Source organism: Ruditapes philippinarum, unplaced genomic scaffold (genome assembly GCF_026571515.1).
Source record: "Ruditapes philippinarum isolate M1 unplaced genomic scaffold, ASM2657151v2 ctg1619_1_1_1_1, whole genome shotgun sequence".
NCBI classification, from domain to species: domain Eukaryota; kingdom Metazoa; phylum Mollusca; class Bivalvia; order Venerida; family Veneridae; genus Ruditapes; species Ruditapes philippinarum.
The window spans coordinates 136,605-156,932 of record NW_026858824.1 but is presented as its reverse complement, the minus strand read 5'-3'; the positions used below and the strand labels follow the sequence as shown (position 1 = coordinate 156,932).

General features: G+C 32.1%; 1 protein-coding gene across 3 annotated transcripts; it reads left to right on the top strand.

The window, feature by feature from the left end:
• The first annotated feature begins 5 nt into the window (after nt 1–5).
• On the top strand, nt 6–16,686 carry LOC132754400 (laminin subunit gamma-1-like). Of its 3 annotated transcripts, none has more exons than XM_060745026.1 (8): nt 6–465; nt 2,988–3,039; nt 3,402–4,274; nt 10,033–10,141; nt 10,483–10,529; nt 10,723–10,776; nt 14,331–14,390; nt 14,553–16,686. In XM_060745026.1, exons 1-8 carry the CDS (start codon nt 448–450, stop codon nt 14,591–14,593), a joined length of 1,254 nt encoding a protein of 417 aa, XP_060601009.1. In that variant the 5' UTR covers nt 6–447; the 3' UTR covers nt 14,594–16,686. The 3 variants fall into 3 exon arrangements, with proteins under 3 accessions (XP_060601009.1, XP_060601011.1, XP_060601010.1); XM_060745027.1 differs by lacking the exon at nt 6–465 and adding an exon at nt 501–557; XM_060745028.1 differs by lacking the exons at nt 14,331–14,390; nt 14,553–16,686 and having other exon boundaries at nt 10,723–14,312.
• Nucleotides 16,687–20,328: the final 3,642 nt, after the last annotated feature.

Below are 20,328 nucleotides of genomic sequence, written 5' to 3'. Positions count from 1 at the left end.
GGTTAATTACTATAACAATTATGGAATATACTTAAAAACAACAAAATAGATGCACATAGATTCAACATCATATTTGGTTATAGTTTACACATAAACAAACAGTATGGCAAAAACTTTCGTTATTCTGGGACACCCCTTTTTATATGCATTATTTAAATTAGACATCTCCTTTAAAACCTGTATTGATTTAGAAATTAAAAAACTTTATGTTTGTTGATAAAGAACTTTTCGTGTTTACAATATCATTTTTCTATCTGAGCTTACATTGTAGACAAATTTATACAGATTATTCAATTTAAATGCGATCTAATTTTCCAACACAATGAATACGCTACCTGTTATCCTCTTATATATCTTTTATATCATATTTCTTTTTAACGGCGGTGAACTTAAACCTAAGCACGAGTGGCGCATGTTTTTATATAATGTGACGACGAAAACAAGATAATGAGGAACTTTAATGTGGTAGGTGATATATCTATTTTAATTGGTCGTTTGCATTTACTCATTCGATGTGCTATGTCCGTAGCTACTAGTTTTAACTTAGAGAAATGAAGGTAGGCGATTTCATTCGATATTTTTCATCAAAGATTTTAAAAAATGAAGTTCTAGTTGGAACTTCCTACTGTTGGAGACTTTTCATGTAATCGAGATATATTTAAAGAAAGTAAAACCCTTCGATATGATCTGTTTCTTTAAGAAAGGGCACAAATTGAGTCTTTTTTCATGTATATTCAAATCAGACTTTATTGACTGCCCATTTGCAAAGTATCAAATAAAACACATTACCAACGCAAAATTGATTATTTTATTCAATTTGTCTGGTGCTGCGAACATGCACATAGTTCTGACATTGAACATTGAAGGCGTGAATATTTGTTTTGGATATAACATGAGTTTATGCTAGCAAATGTATTCGGCATTTAAAATGTTTAAAGTATCAATTTAAAGAACAAACAAATAACTGATATATTAAACGATAAAAATTTTGAATGATTTAATTGTTAAGTGTAATAGTTCTGCATGCGTATGAATGTTTCTTTAAAATGAACATTGTCTTGACATTTGTCGTAGACTGTAGCCTTGAAACAGTGTCGCCTCAGTTAAAATGAAAATAAGTACTTTTACTAGTATCATATTTGAAAAAGAGATATAATATAGAAACGGAATTATTTATGACTATGTTTGTAAACTTGTGTGTTCTGTGTACATTTCAATTTAATTTTGCTTCAGGTGTTATTCTTAATATGCTACTTTTGATAAATGCATATCTAAGAGTGGGTGGAAATTAACGGTTATTTTAATATTATAAATACAACCAAAGTATATTAGGATCTTCTTCATTATTTATAATTATTATGTATGCGTGACTTATCACTTCTATTCACAATATGTTCATCTATCAAAGTGCTCTGTGCTGGATATAATAATAACAATAGTAGCATAAGTGAAAGACACGCAATCATACGCAGCTTTACATAGAAAGGCACTAACAAGCCTCATTGAAAGTTCCATGATAATCACTTAATGATAAAAAAGAATTCTACTTTAGGCAGTGCTAGGGGACTTTTTTACCGTCCATGAACTTGTTCAATCAAATCGAGTTTGCAATATTTTAATTTTTGCAGTTTTTTGGCAGCCTTTGGAGATTTTTTCTGCTGCAACTAATGAATCCACGCAGTCTATAATTCTTCGATCACTTGTCTGACGCGTAGACCACTCGGTAACGCCACAGCTATTGTGCAATCATTTTATTACCATATCAAAACCCCTTATCGAAATCGGTGCTGTATGCAGTTTCTTTGAGCAAACAGAAAAGATAAAAAGCAAGATCAAGGCATGCAATGGCATTCGTTCTGTTGTACATCAGTATCTCAAAACAAACTCCTATTTGGACTCCATCAACGTACTACATGATTCAACAATGCTACTGAAATTGTGTAAAGATAAGAGAGTAATTTGAAGAAAAAATGAAAATTGCGTAGTGCATATCATGTTTTTAACTCACCTGTCACAAATGGACATGGTGAGATTATGTGATTGCTTTTCGTCCGGCGTCCGTCCGTCGTCCGGCCGTATTTTTTTACTTTAAACGACATCTCCTCATAAACCGCTATGCCAATTTCATCCAAACTCATAGGAATGTTCCTTTGGTAGTAAACTTTAGAAATTACTCTGGTTGCCATGTCAACCGAAAGAAAAAACTTAAAATATCTTCTTTTAGAAAACCAAAAGAGCTAAAGCTCACATATTTGGCGTGAAACATCATCTAGTCAGTGTCTACCAAGTTTGTTCAAATAAATGCCCTGGGGTCGAAATTGGCCCAGCCCCGGGGGGTTATTGATTTTCCTTATTTGTATATAGTAAAAACTTTAAAGATCTTCTTTTAAGTAAACGAAATTAGCTAGAGCTTAGATATTAAGAATGAAACATCTTCTAGTGGGTGTCTACCAAGTTCGTTCAAAAAAAGCCCTTGGGTAAAAACAGGCCCCGCCCCAGGGGGTCATTGATTTTCCTTATTTGTATATAGTTAAAACTTAAAAAATCTTCTTTTAAAATCACCAAAGAGCTAGAGCCAAAATATTTAGCATGAAACATCTTCTAATAAGTGTCTACCCAGTTTGTCCAAATAAGGGCCCTTGGGTTAAAATTGGCCCCGCCCTGGGGGTCATTGATTTTCCTTATATGTGTATAGTAAAAACTTAAAAATCTGCTTATAAAAAAACCAAAGAGCTAGAGTTTAGATACAAAGCAGTAAATATCTTCTAGTGAGTGTCTACCAAGTTTGTTCAAATAAAAACCCCTGGTTTAAGATTGGCCTTGGCCCAGGGACCTATATTCAGGTGAGCGATTTCAGGGCCACTTCAGGGCTCGCTTGTTTTATTTTTTGTTTGTTTTTATTTTTAAGGACAAGTGAACAGTCTTCGTTTAAGATATATAAATACTCATGAAACTTCAATACTGTTTGAAATTATTATTCTTTACAGGTTATATATGCTATTTGCTTATGGATTTTCCTGCGCCAATCATTAACAAAAGGTAAGTGTTCTCTCATTGAAATAGCGTTTAATTTCTCTCCATATACAATTATATTTATTTTACAAATATACCACTAAAATGCTGGTTTATGATTTTTTAAACTTTCAGAAATCCCCAAAATATGTTTTGCTTTAATGTGTAAATATAGGGGGATTTGCTATAAATGCAAATGAATGTAAGTCTTATTTATATTGTTAATCATTAAAAAATAAAAATTTTATAAATGTAATGTTGATTTTTTTCATTAATTAAAATGTCACTTGCATAGCCCTTCATTTCCTATGTAAGATGATAATATTTTATCGTTATTACGAAGCTGATCATATGATACAAAAATGAATGGGTGTTTTCATTTCTTACAGTAATTGATGAAAAATGCAAAATAGACTGTGCATGTTGTATAGATAGAGAATGTGCACAAGGCACGTGGTTTTGTAATGAATGCACGTTAGGCTGTATTGATGGCCATAGAGGTAGTCGATGTTATGAAAGATGTACGCATAACTGTACAAAATGTGATAATCTTAACGACGCAGATACGTGCACTGCGTGTTATGATGGATATTATCCAGGTCCTGCTGCAGACTGCACATCAAAATGTTTGCCCGAATGTAAAACATGCACTTCCGGTATCAATTGTACATCATGCAAGGACGAGTATTACAACGACAATGGTCACAATGATTGTCGTTATCGCTACTGTCCTGAAAATTGTTATTGTGCAAGTAAACAGTGTGTGTCATGTAAGGATGGATATTATGATACCAGTAAGTCATGTAATAGTTTATGTCCAGGTAACTGTATCACGTGTTCGTCGGAAACTGATTGTGGATCGTGTAAAGATGGTTATTATAAAGGTTACCGGAACGACAACATAAACCCCCGTTTGTTGACCGGCTGTACAAACAAATGTCGAGATAACTGTGTACGATGCTTATCATATGACAGTTGCTCGGTTTGTAAAATTGGGTTTTATGGATCAAACTGTGAGAATACATGTTCTATCGGATGTACTACAAACACTTGCAATATACTAACAGGAAACTGTGATTGTTTTCCTAATTTTGCTGGCGAAAAATGTGACAAATGCAAAACCGGGCAATATGGAAACATGTGTGAGCAACAATGTCCTACTGGATGTAAAGGAAATGTGTGTGAAAAAGATTCCGGAGATTGTACAGACGGTTGTACTATAGACAAAATCATTGGGGATAAATGTGATGTTTGTCCGGCAGGTTGGTATAATAAAAACAATAATTTACCTTGTTTTGTAAGCTGTAGCAATAAACAGTGCGAGAGGGGTAACGATAGGTGCTCAAATGGATATTCTGTATTTGTTCTATAGTAAATATGATAATCTGCTAGGAAATTTTCGAATGATATGTGATCGGAAAATGAAGCTTCTTGTTTACACACTTACTAAACTCCTTGATAAGTAAATTCCATTTGAGTTTCTTCACCGTGTTTATCCAGTAACGCCGGAATGTGAAAATAACAGCCAAACGTGCAGTAAGTTACGCAGAATTGTGCAATAAATAGCGGATACCCGACAGGATTTCCAACGCGGTAAGTAAACTGGCCAATATAGTTTCTATTCAACCGAACTGAATCGCATACGGCTGCAAAGACTTTACTCTTTACCCCTCATCAAGATTAATTCCACGAAATTATTTAATTTTCAAGATCATTCGTGAAAATGATGGCTTGGCCGCAGTTTTGAGCGAGTTTGGCTTTTTATCTCTCTTTTAAGTACAACAATGCATATTATGCCGTATACTTTCGATTTTCAGTAGCCAAATGACATAAACTTAACTTCTGGTGATAAAGAGAATTGAAAATAAACTGATAAAATGTGATTCAAGCCGTTTTTATGATGTAATGCCGATGTACGTGAATTGTGCTTCGCGACAACGCCGGAAAATGTGATTTTTTTTCATATATGGTACAGAATTATTACACAGGTTTAACATCTTTTATCGGCGAATATAATCAAGTTATTTGCGACCTAGTCAATAACTTATTAAGAAAAATATAATCATTAGATCTTGACAAACTTTCAACACTTTGATTGCATATAGTAACTTAACACAATTTGACAATTGTTTCCTGAAATAAATTATTATTTGCAAACATGCTGCCCAAGTCTTATCTTGTTACAGAATAAGAAAAATAAACATCCTTTGCAAATAAATTTCATATAAAAATAATAGAAAACAATCAAGAGAAGAAGTGTCTGTATATTTTATGCATGAAATAATGCAGCCGCCAGTAAAGCTTGAAAGCAATTTGCCTGGTGAACTTTTGTGAAAATGGATTATTTTATTTAATTTATTTTGTCTCTTTTATAAGGAAGTAACTTGTATTTAAAATATGTTTTTCTTAGAAACAGTAATGCCAAAAACATGTAAAAGCATAACCTTAATGTCCTCTGCTAAAGTTAGATAAATTATAACCCTTGGGTTTAAAGACTTATCCTACTTTTGGGGTTTCCTATTATATGTTAACATGTATGGGGAAAACCGTATGAATCTACCGTAAGAGCTTAAGCTAGGCATAACTATAGACGTTTACAAAACAAACATGACTAATGACCCTAAAAGAGGCCACTAGCACAGAGCCAGGTCACATCCATACAGAGTGACCGTTTTCTCACTCAGGTAGTTTATTTGTACAAATACATTAAATATCTAATACCAATCTCTCAGACCTTGAATGAACTGTTCCAAGTTCACAGCTGAGCAAAACCATTTGCTAAATTTACCAGGTATAGGGTGACATAGCCTAAAGATAGGTTGAATATATTTGGGTTTCTTAACTCAATGTACATGTATATGGAGAGCTACTAGAGATGTGTTTGTAGAAGATTTTATGAAGGTCTAAAAGTGGACTTCGTGTCAATTAATAAAGAGTGAGAACAATAAAAAGTTCTATAATTTAACAAAGCCCATTTTCATAACTACCATCTCAATAGGTATTGTGAAATTGCTACCCCGTTGTTTCCTTGAGTAAGAAATGTTTCACGCATCGCTTCGTACTCAATTCAACAAAGACTTATATTATGAAGCTTAAAGCTCTGTGGTTTCAGGGACGGATTCGAGACTGTGTTTTTATTTTCTACGCAATCAAACTTAAATAAATTCTGTATTAAATGAATTAAAGTTTCCTCACAAAAATATAGTTGAAAAGTGCTGATACTCGCCGATTAATGATGTTTAAATCGTGTAACAGTTCAGTACCATATATGGACAAATCGCATTTTCCGGCGCTACCGCAAAGCACTATTCACGTACATCGGCATTACCTCGTAAAAACGACTTGAATCACATTTTATCAGCCTATTTCAATTTTTAGTAATTGTCACTTGCCTACCGAAAATCGTATGAAAATGATACGGTACAATATGCCTTGTTGTACTTGTAAAAGTAAACAAAAAGCCAAAATCTCGCTCAAAACGGTGGTCAAAAGCCATCATTTTCACGAATGATCTTGAAAAGTAAACAATTTCGTGGAAATAATCTTGATGATGGATAAAGAGTAATGTCTTCCAGCCTTATGCGGCTATTCCTTATTTTCAGTTCGGTTAAATGAAAAATATATTATCCAGTTTACTTACCGCGTTGAAAATCCTGTGAGGTATCCGCCATTTATTGAGCAATTCTGCGTTACTTATTGCACGAATCGTGCGTTATTTTCACATTCCGGCGTTGCTTGATATACACGGTGTTCTTACTCCTCTGGCTCAGAAAGCTGCGACAAATTTAGTTGTCGTGGCTTTAAAGTGCAATTTCTAGGTCTGAAAAAGGGGATTCATGTCTAATTTATTCTTAACTGACATTATTTTATGATTTTGTCTCGACCTACCTTTGACCTACTTTGACCCGAAAGTGAAAATGTATTGGACCCTTTTGATTCACCATTTGATTTTTTCCGCGCCACAAAAAGGAAGGAGTTTTTTAATTAAAAAAAATCCTGTTGTAATATGATCATTTTTCCGCTGTAAGTTTATTATGTCAAAGGCACAAGTGCATGGAAATGTAGGCGATAGAGAAATTGCAGACTCGGTAAAATGTACGTTAGAGTTGGTTTTTTATAAAATATTTAAGACGGAGTTCAATAAGAATAGGAAAAAAGATCATTACATTTCTTTGTTGAGTGATCGTTGATGTTCAGCTAACTCTTTATATTTTTTAAATTGGAAAATGATTTCGTAAACGCCCACGGTATAAAATATTTCCAAAATATCAAGATGGAAACACTATTTGTTGTAGACTTTTATTAGTTGATTATTATTATTAAATTTCTTTTTACGACTTGAGTTTACGATTCAAAACAATAATAAATTGATTCTATTATTAATCTGACTACTTACTGGATACCGGTCCGTGGCTGATATTAATATTGTTAAAAAAGAGGGCACAATAATTACCAATTATGCCATTACAGAACGAAACAATTTTTATTGAATTTCTTAATACACTTCTGATGGACATATCACCAGAGGGCATATTGTTATTGTTTTGAATGCAACCCCTTTTGAAAACTGCATTGAAGAAACCCGACTGACTTCAGAAAGGAAAGGTTTAGACATTAAAATAAGAATAAAATATACCAAAAACTGTAAGTGTTATAAAGTACATGTATTTTCTTTGATTGAAAATACTAAAGTATAAACTATACACAAAATGGTTAGTGTTTTACTTTTTACAAATGGATATTTAAATGATGTTTTTGATTTCCTTACAGCCTATTTACCGGCATAATGTAAAAAACATGTCCTAAATACTTTAAATTTATTTTAAATTGTCGTTTCATCTTTTCATTACATTCTTTTCGGAATTATATAAGGACTTATTTTGCCAAATGTTCAATGTATACATTTGTATTAGGCGTTAATTAGAATGTAAGTAAATCAGTTTTAAAACAGAACTTGAATTTCCTGCATCTGAAATACATAAAATAAGAAAACAGTGGTAATTATCCTATAGAGATGCTGATGCATCATATGCCCGATTGATTGCGATTGTTTATGGAGGTAAGTAATAACAGCAAACTACCGTCCACGGCCCCTAGCTTAAGAATTGGTTTAAACATATGTATTCCCAAAAGTATATATAATGTACATACAATTAAACATCAAACAAAATATTTTTACATAATGCAAAAGGATGAGAATGAGAGACGCGTCTTATAGCATTAAACATTTGAACATGAAAAATAGGAAAATTTTTAGTTTAGAAACATTCGCAAGTGTTTTCACGCAACATTCAATGCATGCGACACGTCGGGTCTTTTGATTAAAAGCGGCGTTTGTCCCCCTAGTAAAATAATGCGTGCGCCCGAAACAAGAAAACAATTTGCGGAACTTAACTTAATCGAAATTTCAAAAAGGATATGAGGTTTCGAAAAGAAAATGAGAACAGAGATTAATAAGGAAATGCGACGTTCAAAGAACGCACACAATCCAGTCACACTAGCTGGACACCAATAAGGCACCGAACTAAAAAAGGAGAGAGGACATAAGCAACCATCAATCCATATTTAGATTGCATATTCCATCCTGCTACAATAAGGACCGAAAGATTGTGATTTTCCTCGCTATATGCTTATCACATGGACAAACATAATATGTCTTAACTAATTTGTTACTAAGAAGGTATTGAAATATTATTTCATATCATGGAATATCATGGTTATATTGTAAGCTTATTTGAATCAATAGAATCATACGTTGGAGTCTTTACAAAAGGTTGCTGTCGCATGTATGTATGACTGTCAGGATTAAAAGAAAATATGAAAACTGAAGAAAGCTGTTTCATAGATAACCAGTACTACTATCTACACTTTTGCAATGTTTTGATATTACCTTTGTACATGCCAGAGAAGAGGTACCGTGCGATTGACCGTAGAAAAGAATTCCTGATCAATAACAATGAAAATGAAACGCACCGTCCGGGTATTTGGTGTCAATCTATGATGGACTTTTTTGCAATGGTGGAGAAAAAACAAACTCCACTGTTTTGATAATGGAAATAATTTTCATATGAAACGGATAACTAGTAATTTGCCTGGCAGGATATGTATGCATGTGCATACTTACCAGTGCAAGTTAAACATCGGCTTTTTTCTAATATGCAACTATTTAGTGCACGCTGATATCGATATCCCTCACTTGGCCAAGTTAACATTGGTTGTTTTATTCTGTTGCAGACCGTAAATGCAATATATATCTGCAGTTTTACCACAGTATGACAACAAACCCATAGGTCAGCAAATATACATATGCGTGTGCAGAGAAGTCGATCCACCTCTTGAAAAATACTTCTTTTGAAACTTTGTGAAATGCTCCATTGGATTCTTTCTTTTGGAAAAACTGGTCTTAAAGAACAGGTACCTGTAATGATATTTACAGAATAAAATTCAGAGAAAAATGTTCAAATGCTCAACAGAAAGAAAAAAACAATCGAAAGCAGGGGCTGTCAAACAGGACAGGCATGGTCATTTTCCTACACATATATTTATTCCTAGCTTCCACATAATAACTTAATAATAATCTAAACAAGAACTTATTATTTTCCAAACAAATTAAATCATAATGAAATAAAATTGTTTTACAAAAGTCCTCACCATCCAGTTAATTCAAAGTTTATTTCAAAATGAATAATTCAAAATATTTAAGTTGCATACAGAGTTCAAACTCCTTGAGGGTCAAAATTAGGGTCGAGATGAAATCAAAAATATAACTCTGGTAAATATCGAGTATTAATACATTTTTACATTAATGTGAAACTAAGAAAATAATTAATTGACAAATACCATATACATATTAGAATTATTTGTTCCTCTAAGTAAGCAATTCTTAAATGACCTCCAATGCTTCAGTTTTTGTTATTACGACCGCAGAACTAGGAGTAAACGTTGGTATGAAATACAAACATTTAAATATGCCTTTTATTGAAATATATTTTTAATATAATCTTATATTTATAATTACAGAGCAGCAGGAAAATACTTCCATTGTTGTGTTTGGAACTCTTTTTGCTGTGTCTCTAATGGGTAATATCTTACTAGTGACATATTTGGTTCTCCTGAAATTTCGCCAAAGGTACAGTGTAAAGCTTTTGTTTCAATGATTCTGAATATATGAATAACATGAATGACATGTGTGTATATTTTTAAACTACTATACCAATTGAATTACCCAAATAGGTTTTAACTTTCTTTACGGTACTTTTTTGCCAATGAATTAAATGTCGAATATTTGAATGGCAAATCAATATGTTTCACGTACATTATAAAATAAATCAACTAAAATCGAACATTAATTTAATTTCATACCATCATCTTCAAAATGCAAATGCATTACACGGTCTAGCAGTATTTTATATAAAATAAACAACAATATATGTAGGTTAACAAAGACAAATTATTAAATTCATCTTACAGAATCACTAACCATGCAGAGACGAGTGGACAAGTGTACGAAAACTCTGGTAAACTGTCATGTTATTACTGTTACGCTGATAACAAAATCTTATTTGTATGATTTAAAATGTTATTGTCGTCGATGTAATTATTTAATCGTGTACATATCATGCTAGTAAGTTGCATTAATATTTCCTTTTTAACTGTATTGAAATGTAAATATACACAAAATGGCATTCTAGATATTGTTTGTTATTTCAGGCATCGACTTGGAATGTGACAATGTACCACAGTACCCTCATAAAACTGCAAATTGTAATTTGTTTGGTATCGTATGTTTTCTTATGCTGTGATTATCTATGTCCTTATCAATTGCCTCCTCCTTGTCCAAAGAATAACTAGAGAATCATTAAGCTAATCGTAATAAGATTTGACATGTAGGTGGGTCATCGCAGTTGGATGTCATCTAATGATTTGTACGTAAAATGTCAAAGGTGGCATTAACCACTTCAAGCTTGCCCGACAAATCTCTAAAGAATGCTTAGGTGTACAGCTTAGAATATGGTCTGAATGATGGTCATGCTTTATGTTGAGGTCAGTCAACACTTTGGCCCGGAATTCCTAAGATTTGATATTGAGGTCGTCGTGATAAGTAAATGGCCACTACTGATTTTGCGGTCAAAAATCAAAATCATTTTGACCTTGATCACAAAAAGCTTGTCTGAACAAGAACTTGAGAACGTTTTGGCGTTCAGCGGGAGCATACTGTGATGGGTCATTTAACCTGGTCGCCAGTTTTCCTTATCCAAGCAATAACTAGAGAACCTTTAGATTTGCAAAATTGGTGTGGAGGTTGGTTATGACTAGAAGGTGACCCTTTTTTGGGGTCTAGGTCGAAGATAGAAAAGGTCACAATGGCCTTGAGCCCAACAATCTTAAATATTGGTTCAATTTTATGTTACAAAGTTAAATTATTGTTTTGCGGTATGAAATTTAAATACATTATCACGATATAGATTTTAAACTAGATTTAAAGAATGGCCTAGTTACAACATTTTGATATATACTATATGGTTTCTGTATCTTACAGTTCGCCAAAGTTTGTCTGCCAATGAAATCGCTCTATTTTGTTTAAATTTTGCCGAAATATTTACCATACAGTGCTGTAACTCAACTGTATGTATTAAATTTATACGTTAAATGAGCCGATTTAATGGACTCCGCCTATTTACATAATGCACTCGATTTGAATGGGCGGGGCTAACTGTAAGTCGGTTATAGGTTATATACAGAGTTTTAAGAAACTAATTTTCTCGCTTCACTTCGTTCGCTCGAAAATTAATTTCTTAAAACTCTGTATATAACCTATAACCTATACATGTGTGTCACACATATTTCAAAATCTTTAAATACATACCGGTAAAACAATTTGAAGTAATGGCAATATCGTTTAAAATATTTAGACATTTTTCATAGGAAAACAGTTTGCAGTCTGCTTTTCTCCAATCGGGATATACACCAACATTATCTTAATTGTTTCAATTTCTGATTTTTTATCCCGGCTTTTTCTAGATCGGGACGGTAGCTGATAATCCCGGAGTATTGAATTCTGGAATTTTTTTTTTGTTGCACATGACTTCAAATAAATATGTCTATAATACAATACAGCAAAGCACAGTCTTTTAAGTTCTTTGTCATTTTCCAATCTTAATTGTCAATATATTATACGATTATAGCTGTTTATGTTTGTAATATTTTGAACGTTCTAAAAACAGTGACATCTTATCCCTCAAGGACAAAACATAATCATATAATACCAAAACTTATTTTCGTATGGCTTAAATTGTCGCAAAATCTTGGCCTGTACCTAGTACTTTCAGTTCCATGTCAAGTGTCTGTCAATAAGATCACTGTACATTGTATGTATCAACAATGTTTGATATGTCCGCATCAACATTAAACATCCTTTTACTTTTAGCAGTAGCTGTTTTGGATAAGGATTAACTTTTAGTAAATGTCTAGTGCTCAACCAAATTTTGTCTTGGCCATTGCCCACATTGTTATTACATTTGTCCATGCAATTCACTTCTGTTTCATTCTTATCTTAATTAATATCAGTCAATTGTCCAAAGACAACATTTATATAATCTGCTTCTTTACAGGTTGGAGCTGCTTTCTATTCGTTTTCTAATTCCTTCCTCACTGATATCCATCCCTTTATTTCGATTTCTTTTTCTAAATGACTTCGTTGTTCAGACTCTTTTGTAATGTCTCATATTTATAGAAATTTTGGATTCTATGCGTTATTCTGACCGAATATAAAGATTTTTCTTTTCTAAAGCGACATTCATTGTTAAAACAATCAATACGTGAATATGTTGTTTCTCTACTACGATTAAATCCTTTCTCTTCAAACACAAAACTATGGATTTTCATTGTTCCTCTTATAAGTTTGATACTTTATTCCTCTATTCTTTTGACTGATTCCCTGTAATCCTCTTAATTGGCTATGACATATTTTATCGAACTATCAGATTTTGAAGCACATGCGAAGAATTTAGCCATGTCTTGAATGATAACTCCTTTCTACACAGGATTGTCTCCTTTCCGCTTTGTTGTAGCTTCGATTTTATCACAGGTTCCTTTTCCATGACCTGTTTCGAAAAACTGTCATGACGACTTTATGTTTTTAGACATAATTTGTTCATGTAGTGGAATATGGTCTTGTCTAGGTCCTGACTGGTAGGAGAATCAGTCCAAAAATGAATAGCCTCAAGATTGTCAACATTAAACCTTTGTTAACTCGATGACCTTATCTGTGATTAAAGTTACTAATGATGCATTAGAACCACCGAAACAAAAACACACTTTTATGTTCAAGACCGTCTGAATCATTTTTTCTATATACTACTGTCAATGGAATTATTGTGTCTTTCCTGTTTCTGTTTTAACGCTATTCTATTTAGCTTTTCCTTGATTGAGTTTCCTTCTCATATGATTTATTATCGTGTTCTATTGTTTTGCATTCGTTTCCTCCTCCTTGATTGTTGACTACTTTCAGGAACATTAAAATTCATTTTAAAAGTCACTGGACTCGTGACGATTGCTGTTGTGCTGCTTACACCATTGCAATCTTCCGTTGTGCTTACACTACAATCATCAACCTGAGATTAAAATTGTTTCTTTACTTTAGCGAGTTTTCTGTCTTCCTGTATGTTTAACAGTGTTGTATGTTAAGTTGGCGCTTGTTTTGTTGTTTCTCTTCTGTAAATTTAGATATAGGTGGTGTGTATACCCTAACTTTTTCTCTCTCTTGTTTAGCCATTCTTCTCCCAGCAAAGCCTTCTTTCTTTCTCGATATTTTTTGATTCGCTTTGCCATTCTGAAATGCTAAATAAAAATATACTGACTTGATTATCAAGAAGAAATACATGTTTAGAGTGGCGGCGGGCCGAGTTGTTAATGCTCCGGTCTAGTAATCTAAGGATTGTGTTCAAACCCTATCAGGGGCAAGCCGTTGTTTCCTTGAGCAAGAAACTTTACATTCATTGCCAAGCACTGGTTGGTTCCAGGAACGGATTCGTATGTTTTTCAATAACCTTATACTAGTAGCTTGCAACATAATCGAACTAAAATAAATTTGTATAGACTAAACTAAATACATGTTTTCTATTTTGTTCTTGAGCAAAACAAACACATTTTACCCACAATATGTTCCTTTTTTCAATAAATATAATTGCAACATAAGAACGGAGTAGAGTTTATAAGATCGTATTTCATTTAAACATTTAAGGGTTTCAATACTGGGACAACTTACTATTAAAAATGAACTCAGTATGTTTTTATGAATGTATAAATATTATTTTCAGCATCAACAAGCGACACTAGGGTAACATCAAGCGAGTATGATGACCTTGGAGACGCTCAAGGTATTTGTAACTTAAACTTACAAATATGATAACTTACGTAGAGATTTAATTGTTTATAATAAAAAACAATTGTCTCAAAGAAATCAATATTATTCTGCATTGTTAATTGATTTGATGTTAATACTTTGATGGTTATTTGGTTTATGTTTTGTCTGTTTACAGTTATAGAGCAGGAATATGGCGATATCCACCCAGACAATTAACTGACATGACTGATTGATAACACTGATTGATAACACGTGAAGTAAAATATAATTTCTACTAACCATACAGAACGATGTATTCTGCTGTGATGAAAGTCTTCTTATGCATTTGATATTTTGATAAGTGTATCATAACTCAAAATTAAACTATCCGTCAGCATGTTGTGAAAAGACATCAATTTTGCTCCAATTATTCAAATCTTGTTAAAGTTTGTTATACGAGTATACATGTACCATTAAAGCAGCACGCCTCAAGATTCATTCCACTTTTCAAGAAAATTTTGAAAATGTATTTAAAGGTAAAATATTGTAAAGTGAACTAAGAAATTTAATTTTCGCATTACGAACAGCACTTACAACACCTGTAAATTGTCATAAAGAGGTCAAAATATGCAAAAATAGTCCTTACTTCGTTAGTAACGCAGAAGACATATGATGAAAAATACTTCAAAATCAGTCATTTATTGCATACAGCATGTAAACTATTTCTTGAATTGTGAATATTTTTACTATCCTTAAAATATATTTCTTTTCTCAAGGTTGATTTTCTTGAAATATTTTGGCTTATCTGGAGGCTTGCAGCTTTAAGTATAATTTGCTGTGTTTGATGCATTCTTTATTTTAAACTCTCCCTTTCCTTATGATTATCGAAAGCCACTGGCTTCATGTGACATATAAGATGTTAACATTGTTGATACATTGACTTACCAATTTTATTTGCAATCTTATGTGTTATTTCCGGAGTCATTATAAAATCTGTCCTTTTTTTAATCTTATCTTTATAGTTTATATGTCTTTTTCAAAGGAAAAAAAAACAGCATTCTATTTATTGTCCATTAAATTTGGTGGAAACAGAATATAATTTCTTATTTATATGCCCAAAATATCACAAGTTACGTAGAATTTTTTTTAAACAATATTTTTGTAGATGGCCTATAGTGCCGAAATTCGAAACACGTATGACAAGCACAAATATCATCAAAACAATAAGTAATCTGTCAAGTTATCTGTATTATGCATTTAAAGAAAGGACATAACTAAGGTTTTAGCCTTTTAGTGTCCATAAACACTCTTTTTTATCCTTATGCGGACTGGAAATAGCGAATTTACTATGACAACAAATGCTTAGTACATTTGACGGTTATGTCATCTTAGAAATATTAGTAATTGCCGTTTAATGGGTAGATAATTATATAAACGTTAACAAATATCTTTTTACTTTGTTTAAGTATATTTGTGTCTCATATGTATAAGTACTTATGCAACATTTGTCAACTTGAATTAAAAAAGTAACATTTCATACCTGGTTCCTTTGTTTATACTTATCTACAATACTTCTCGGGTAACTCACTGTAACTTATAACACTTTACACAACACAATATCTGAATTGTATGACTATAAATTGTATGTATACAAATTTTACTTTTAAAGCAGCACGCCTCCATATTCATTTTAATTTTCATAAAAAAAATTTAATTTTAGAAATGTATTTAAAAGTAAAATATTGTGAGGTAAATTAACAAATAAAGTATTTTACATATTGCAATCGGCACTTACAATCAAAGAAAATGACCAAAAAGTGGTCAAATATGCAAAATAAGCCCATACTGCGTAAGTAACGCAATAGAAATATGGTGATAAAATACTGCAAAATCAGTCTTAAACTGCACATAACATGTAAAATTTAACTTGGATCTTGAGTGTTTTTATTTTCATAAAATGTTAGTACATTTTTCTTAATATTAATTTTCTTGAAATATTTTGGCTCATCTGGAGGCGTGCAGTTTTAATAAGATATATTTTATGTTATATGTAACGTTATTTATTATATACTTTTAAATAAAATATTGAGAAATATTGATGAAATAAAATGCGTATTTTCATTTTCCGTATTTTCACTGTAAAAAAAATATTTTTCATTGCAGTGAAACATATTTTCTGTATTTTCACTGGTGTCTTGCCGGACTACTTTCTTTTAAATTCTGCCAGTACTCAAAATTTAAGGGAAAGTCTTTCAAATTTTAATGTCCAGAAAGAGAAAAATGTATATAATAAACAGAAAATTCAAGTTTTTTTCTATAAATACATGATTTTTTTTTGGCATGAAAATTACCATATTTCACTCGTGGTTACCGCCACTCATGAAATATTTATTTTCATACCACTCGATGAAAATAAATCATGTATTTATAGAAAAACTTGAATATCCTCTATTAAATATGGTCAAGACATACAGTATACATAAAAGTTACACAAATAACTACACATTTAGTCTTTAAATGATAAATAATCAGCAAGTAGCAAACTTTATGACAATTTAAACTAACAAATAAAATAAATCCAAGGAAGCAGCAATATTTTTAAGGGTTAAATTTCTCAATTTATATACTTCCGTTAAAAACTTTGCATTTTTTACAATAATAGTTCTACGATGTGATGACAAAATATTAATGAACTTTTGGACTGATGGCCAAGCATTATTTACAAAGTGTTTCTGTCGTATATCATAATATTTATTACAGCGTAATACAAAAATGGTTTTCAGATTCAACTGATTGTGATGAACAAAGTTTACATGTACGAATTTGTCTTTCAATGCCAGTATATCTATCTACTTCAATTTCAAGATTATGTGCTTATCTGCTAAATTTAGCGTATAGCTTTCTTTGTTTATTATTAGTTAATATGACTTTAATATTTTTCATAACAAAACATAACTTTAAATTGTTTAAAGTATTCAAGTTTAGCTCCATTGTGAATCTCCATTTTCCAGTTTGGGATGTACTGATCTCGTAATCTTTGTTTCAAAATACAAAAATAGTTACAGAAAGAGTCAAAATTTAACCATATATCACTGAAACCTAGACTATCAAGTAACGTTTTAATTTTATTAATAATTATTAATTCAATAATTTACGTTCTGGGAAAAACATTGCTCTCTAAAAAAAATTACATAGGCATGTGTTGATTACTCATTATTTATATCTGTCTTTTTCACTTAAACTGACAAACGACCCAATTCGCCTAATACCGTTAATTTTGAAGATTGTGTTCGGACCCCAAGAATATGTTTAGAAAAGTTTATATGTAGTTTATCTATTTCTTTATATTCATCAATGCCCCAAATCTCCGAGGCGTGCGATAAGATACGTAGAACAATCGCGTCAAAAAGTGAAAGTTTTGTTGTAATATCAAGCTTTACTCTAGTAAATAATGACAAGAGGCTATCATATGCTTTGAAAGCTTGGTCAGAGAGCACCTTAACAGCATTTTCATATTCCCTGTGTTTTTGTTTGTTTGTTTTGTTTTGGGTTTTACGTCACATCGACACAGTATAGGTCATATTCCCTGTGTCAACAAAGTGTACGCCTAAATAACAAAATTTTTCTACAATCTCTAATTTCTCACCATTTATAAACCATTCAAAATAATTAGGTTTTTTGTTTGTTTGTTTTTTTATTTCAAAAATACAAACTTTGGACTTTTTGGAGTGTTGATAAATACAATCAAGTTTGACTTGCAAACTGTCTGCATTCGTCGTTAATAAAACAATGTCATCAGCAGAAATCAACATATACATTGATAACTGGTTCAAATCACCCTCAGATAAATTATTTAAGTCTAAACAATTATTAATATCATTGAGGAACAAAATAAAGAATAAAGGTGAGAGTGGTTCCCTTTGTTTTTAAACCAATACTTACATCACAAAAATCGGACATATTCATGTTCGAAGACAATTTAACGCATGCTTTAACATTTGCATAAATCGATTTAATCATTGTAATGATTTTACAGCTAATATTAGATGATATTATTTAATCCACAAAGCTTCACGAAAGCCTTTTCATAGTCTATAAAACGCAAAATAATTAAGATTTGTTCAATAAAATATTTTGAATCAATGTATGTTATAAAATATACAATCACTTATACTATGTTATCTCTGAAGCCAAAATGTGTATCGCTTAAGACATCATTAGATTCACACCATTTGTTAATTCTATTTCGAAGAATGATAGAAAATGATTTTGCCGTAACATTTATTAACGTGATTCCCCTATAATTGCTAGGATAAGCTTCATCGCCCTTTATAAAAATAGGAATTATTACACCTTTACTGCATGCACCGGGGTATATACCTTAAAAACTAAAAAATTATTAAAGATACGAGGGGTGTCCCAGAATTACGTGGACTTTTGCTATAACTTTTTTATTTTTAATGCATTTTTTAGCAAATTTGTACACAATACCTTTAACATATCCTTAATGAATATGTCCATTATTTTTAAATTACTAACATTGCTTCTCTATATTTTACGTCGCTATAGTAACGCAGTATGCGCAGGGCGGGGCTGTCCAATATTTTGTATTAATAAGTTGTCTTTTCTTTCGTAAATCTTGCGTATTTATACGTAAAAAATGGCGCGACGTCGTAAGCATATGCAGTGATGTCATATGAACGTTCGTTTGAAATTTTGACGTTATAGCTGTTTCCGTTATTGTTTAGCAGCGGAAAACTGACAACCGTTGCTCTTGGATATTTAACAAAAAATGACGTCCACGGATTACGCGGAACATCGGACTATCATCAAGTTTTGTGTTAATCTTGGAAAGACGCCAACACAGACGCAGGAAATGTTGGAGACTGCAAAAGTGAGACCTCCTGTTTGTCGATCACTCGTTTTCAAGTGGCATAAGCGTTTTCGAGACGGCCGGAAGGACATTGGCGACGACAAGGGTCGTGGGAGAAAGTCAACGTTGACTGCGGCGTCAATTAAGGAAGTCAAGGACGTCATAGATGATAGTGCGGATGATAGGTTATTTCCCTTGTTAACGCACATTGTCTTTGCGTACAAAATAAAGTCCACAATAATAATAATAATAATAATAATAAAAAGAATAATAATAATAATAATAAAAAGAATAATGATAAATAATAATAATAACACGGCGTCAGCATTATCACCGTCGTCTTTAACACTATTATCGTAACAAAAGTTAATAGTATGCTTTATTATTATTATTATTATTATTATTATTATTATTATTTTTATTACTATTATTATTATTATTATTATTATTATTATTATTATTTTTATTGCGGATTAAGTATATGTACAATATCGCTTACTTAAGGGACGGAAGTTCGATTCCTTCCAGGAACTCTCGTTCGCAACGCAGAAAATGGTGGCTGATTTCGACCAGGAGTGGTACAGGGCAGTATACGACCAGTGGATATATCGACACCATAGGTTTATTGAGTTAGGCGGTGAATATGTTGAGAAAAAAAGACATTTGATGCCACGCATTTATTAACAACTAGCGACGCCACCGGAATGACGTCGTAACGTCGGAATGTACTGCCCCGCACCCGCTACCCCTTGTCTCATTACCCTGCCCACAGACACTGATCCAGTTGCAGGACAACTTTGAATTTTTTTGTACTAAAGTTGCATTTTGTTCATGTTAATTTTGTTTGTTTTTATTTTCAGTAGTTTTTGAGTTACAGTAAAAGTCCACGTAATTCTGGGACACCCCTCGTAGTTACTAAATACGGCGCAATAAAGTAATAAGATAAAAAATCAGCAACATTTTTGTCATAATCACAACTTTTTGTCTATTCAGACTATTAATAACTCTAGAAACCTCATCAACAGTAAAATGACAGTCAAGTTCATCTGTAATGACATTTTTATTACGACGAGGTTTATCATCATGAAACACAGAATCA

Coding starts and splice junctions, on each gene's coding strand:
- LOC132754400 (XM_060745026.1), top strand. Junction 3,040..3,401: donor GCGCCAATCATTAACAAAAG/GTAAGTGTTCTC, acceptor CATTTCTTACAG/TAATTGATGAAAAATGCAAA. Junction 10,777..14,330: donor CCCTCATAAAACTGCAAATT/GTAATTTGTTTG, acceptor TATTATTTTCAG/CATCAACAAGCGACACTAGG.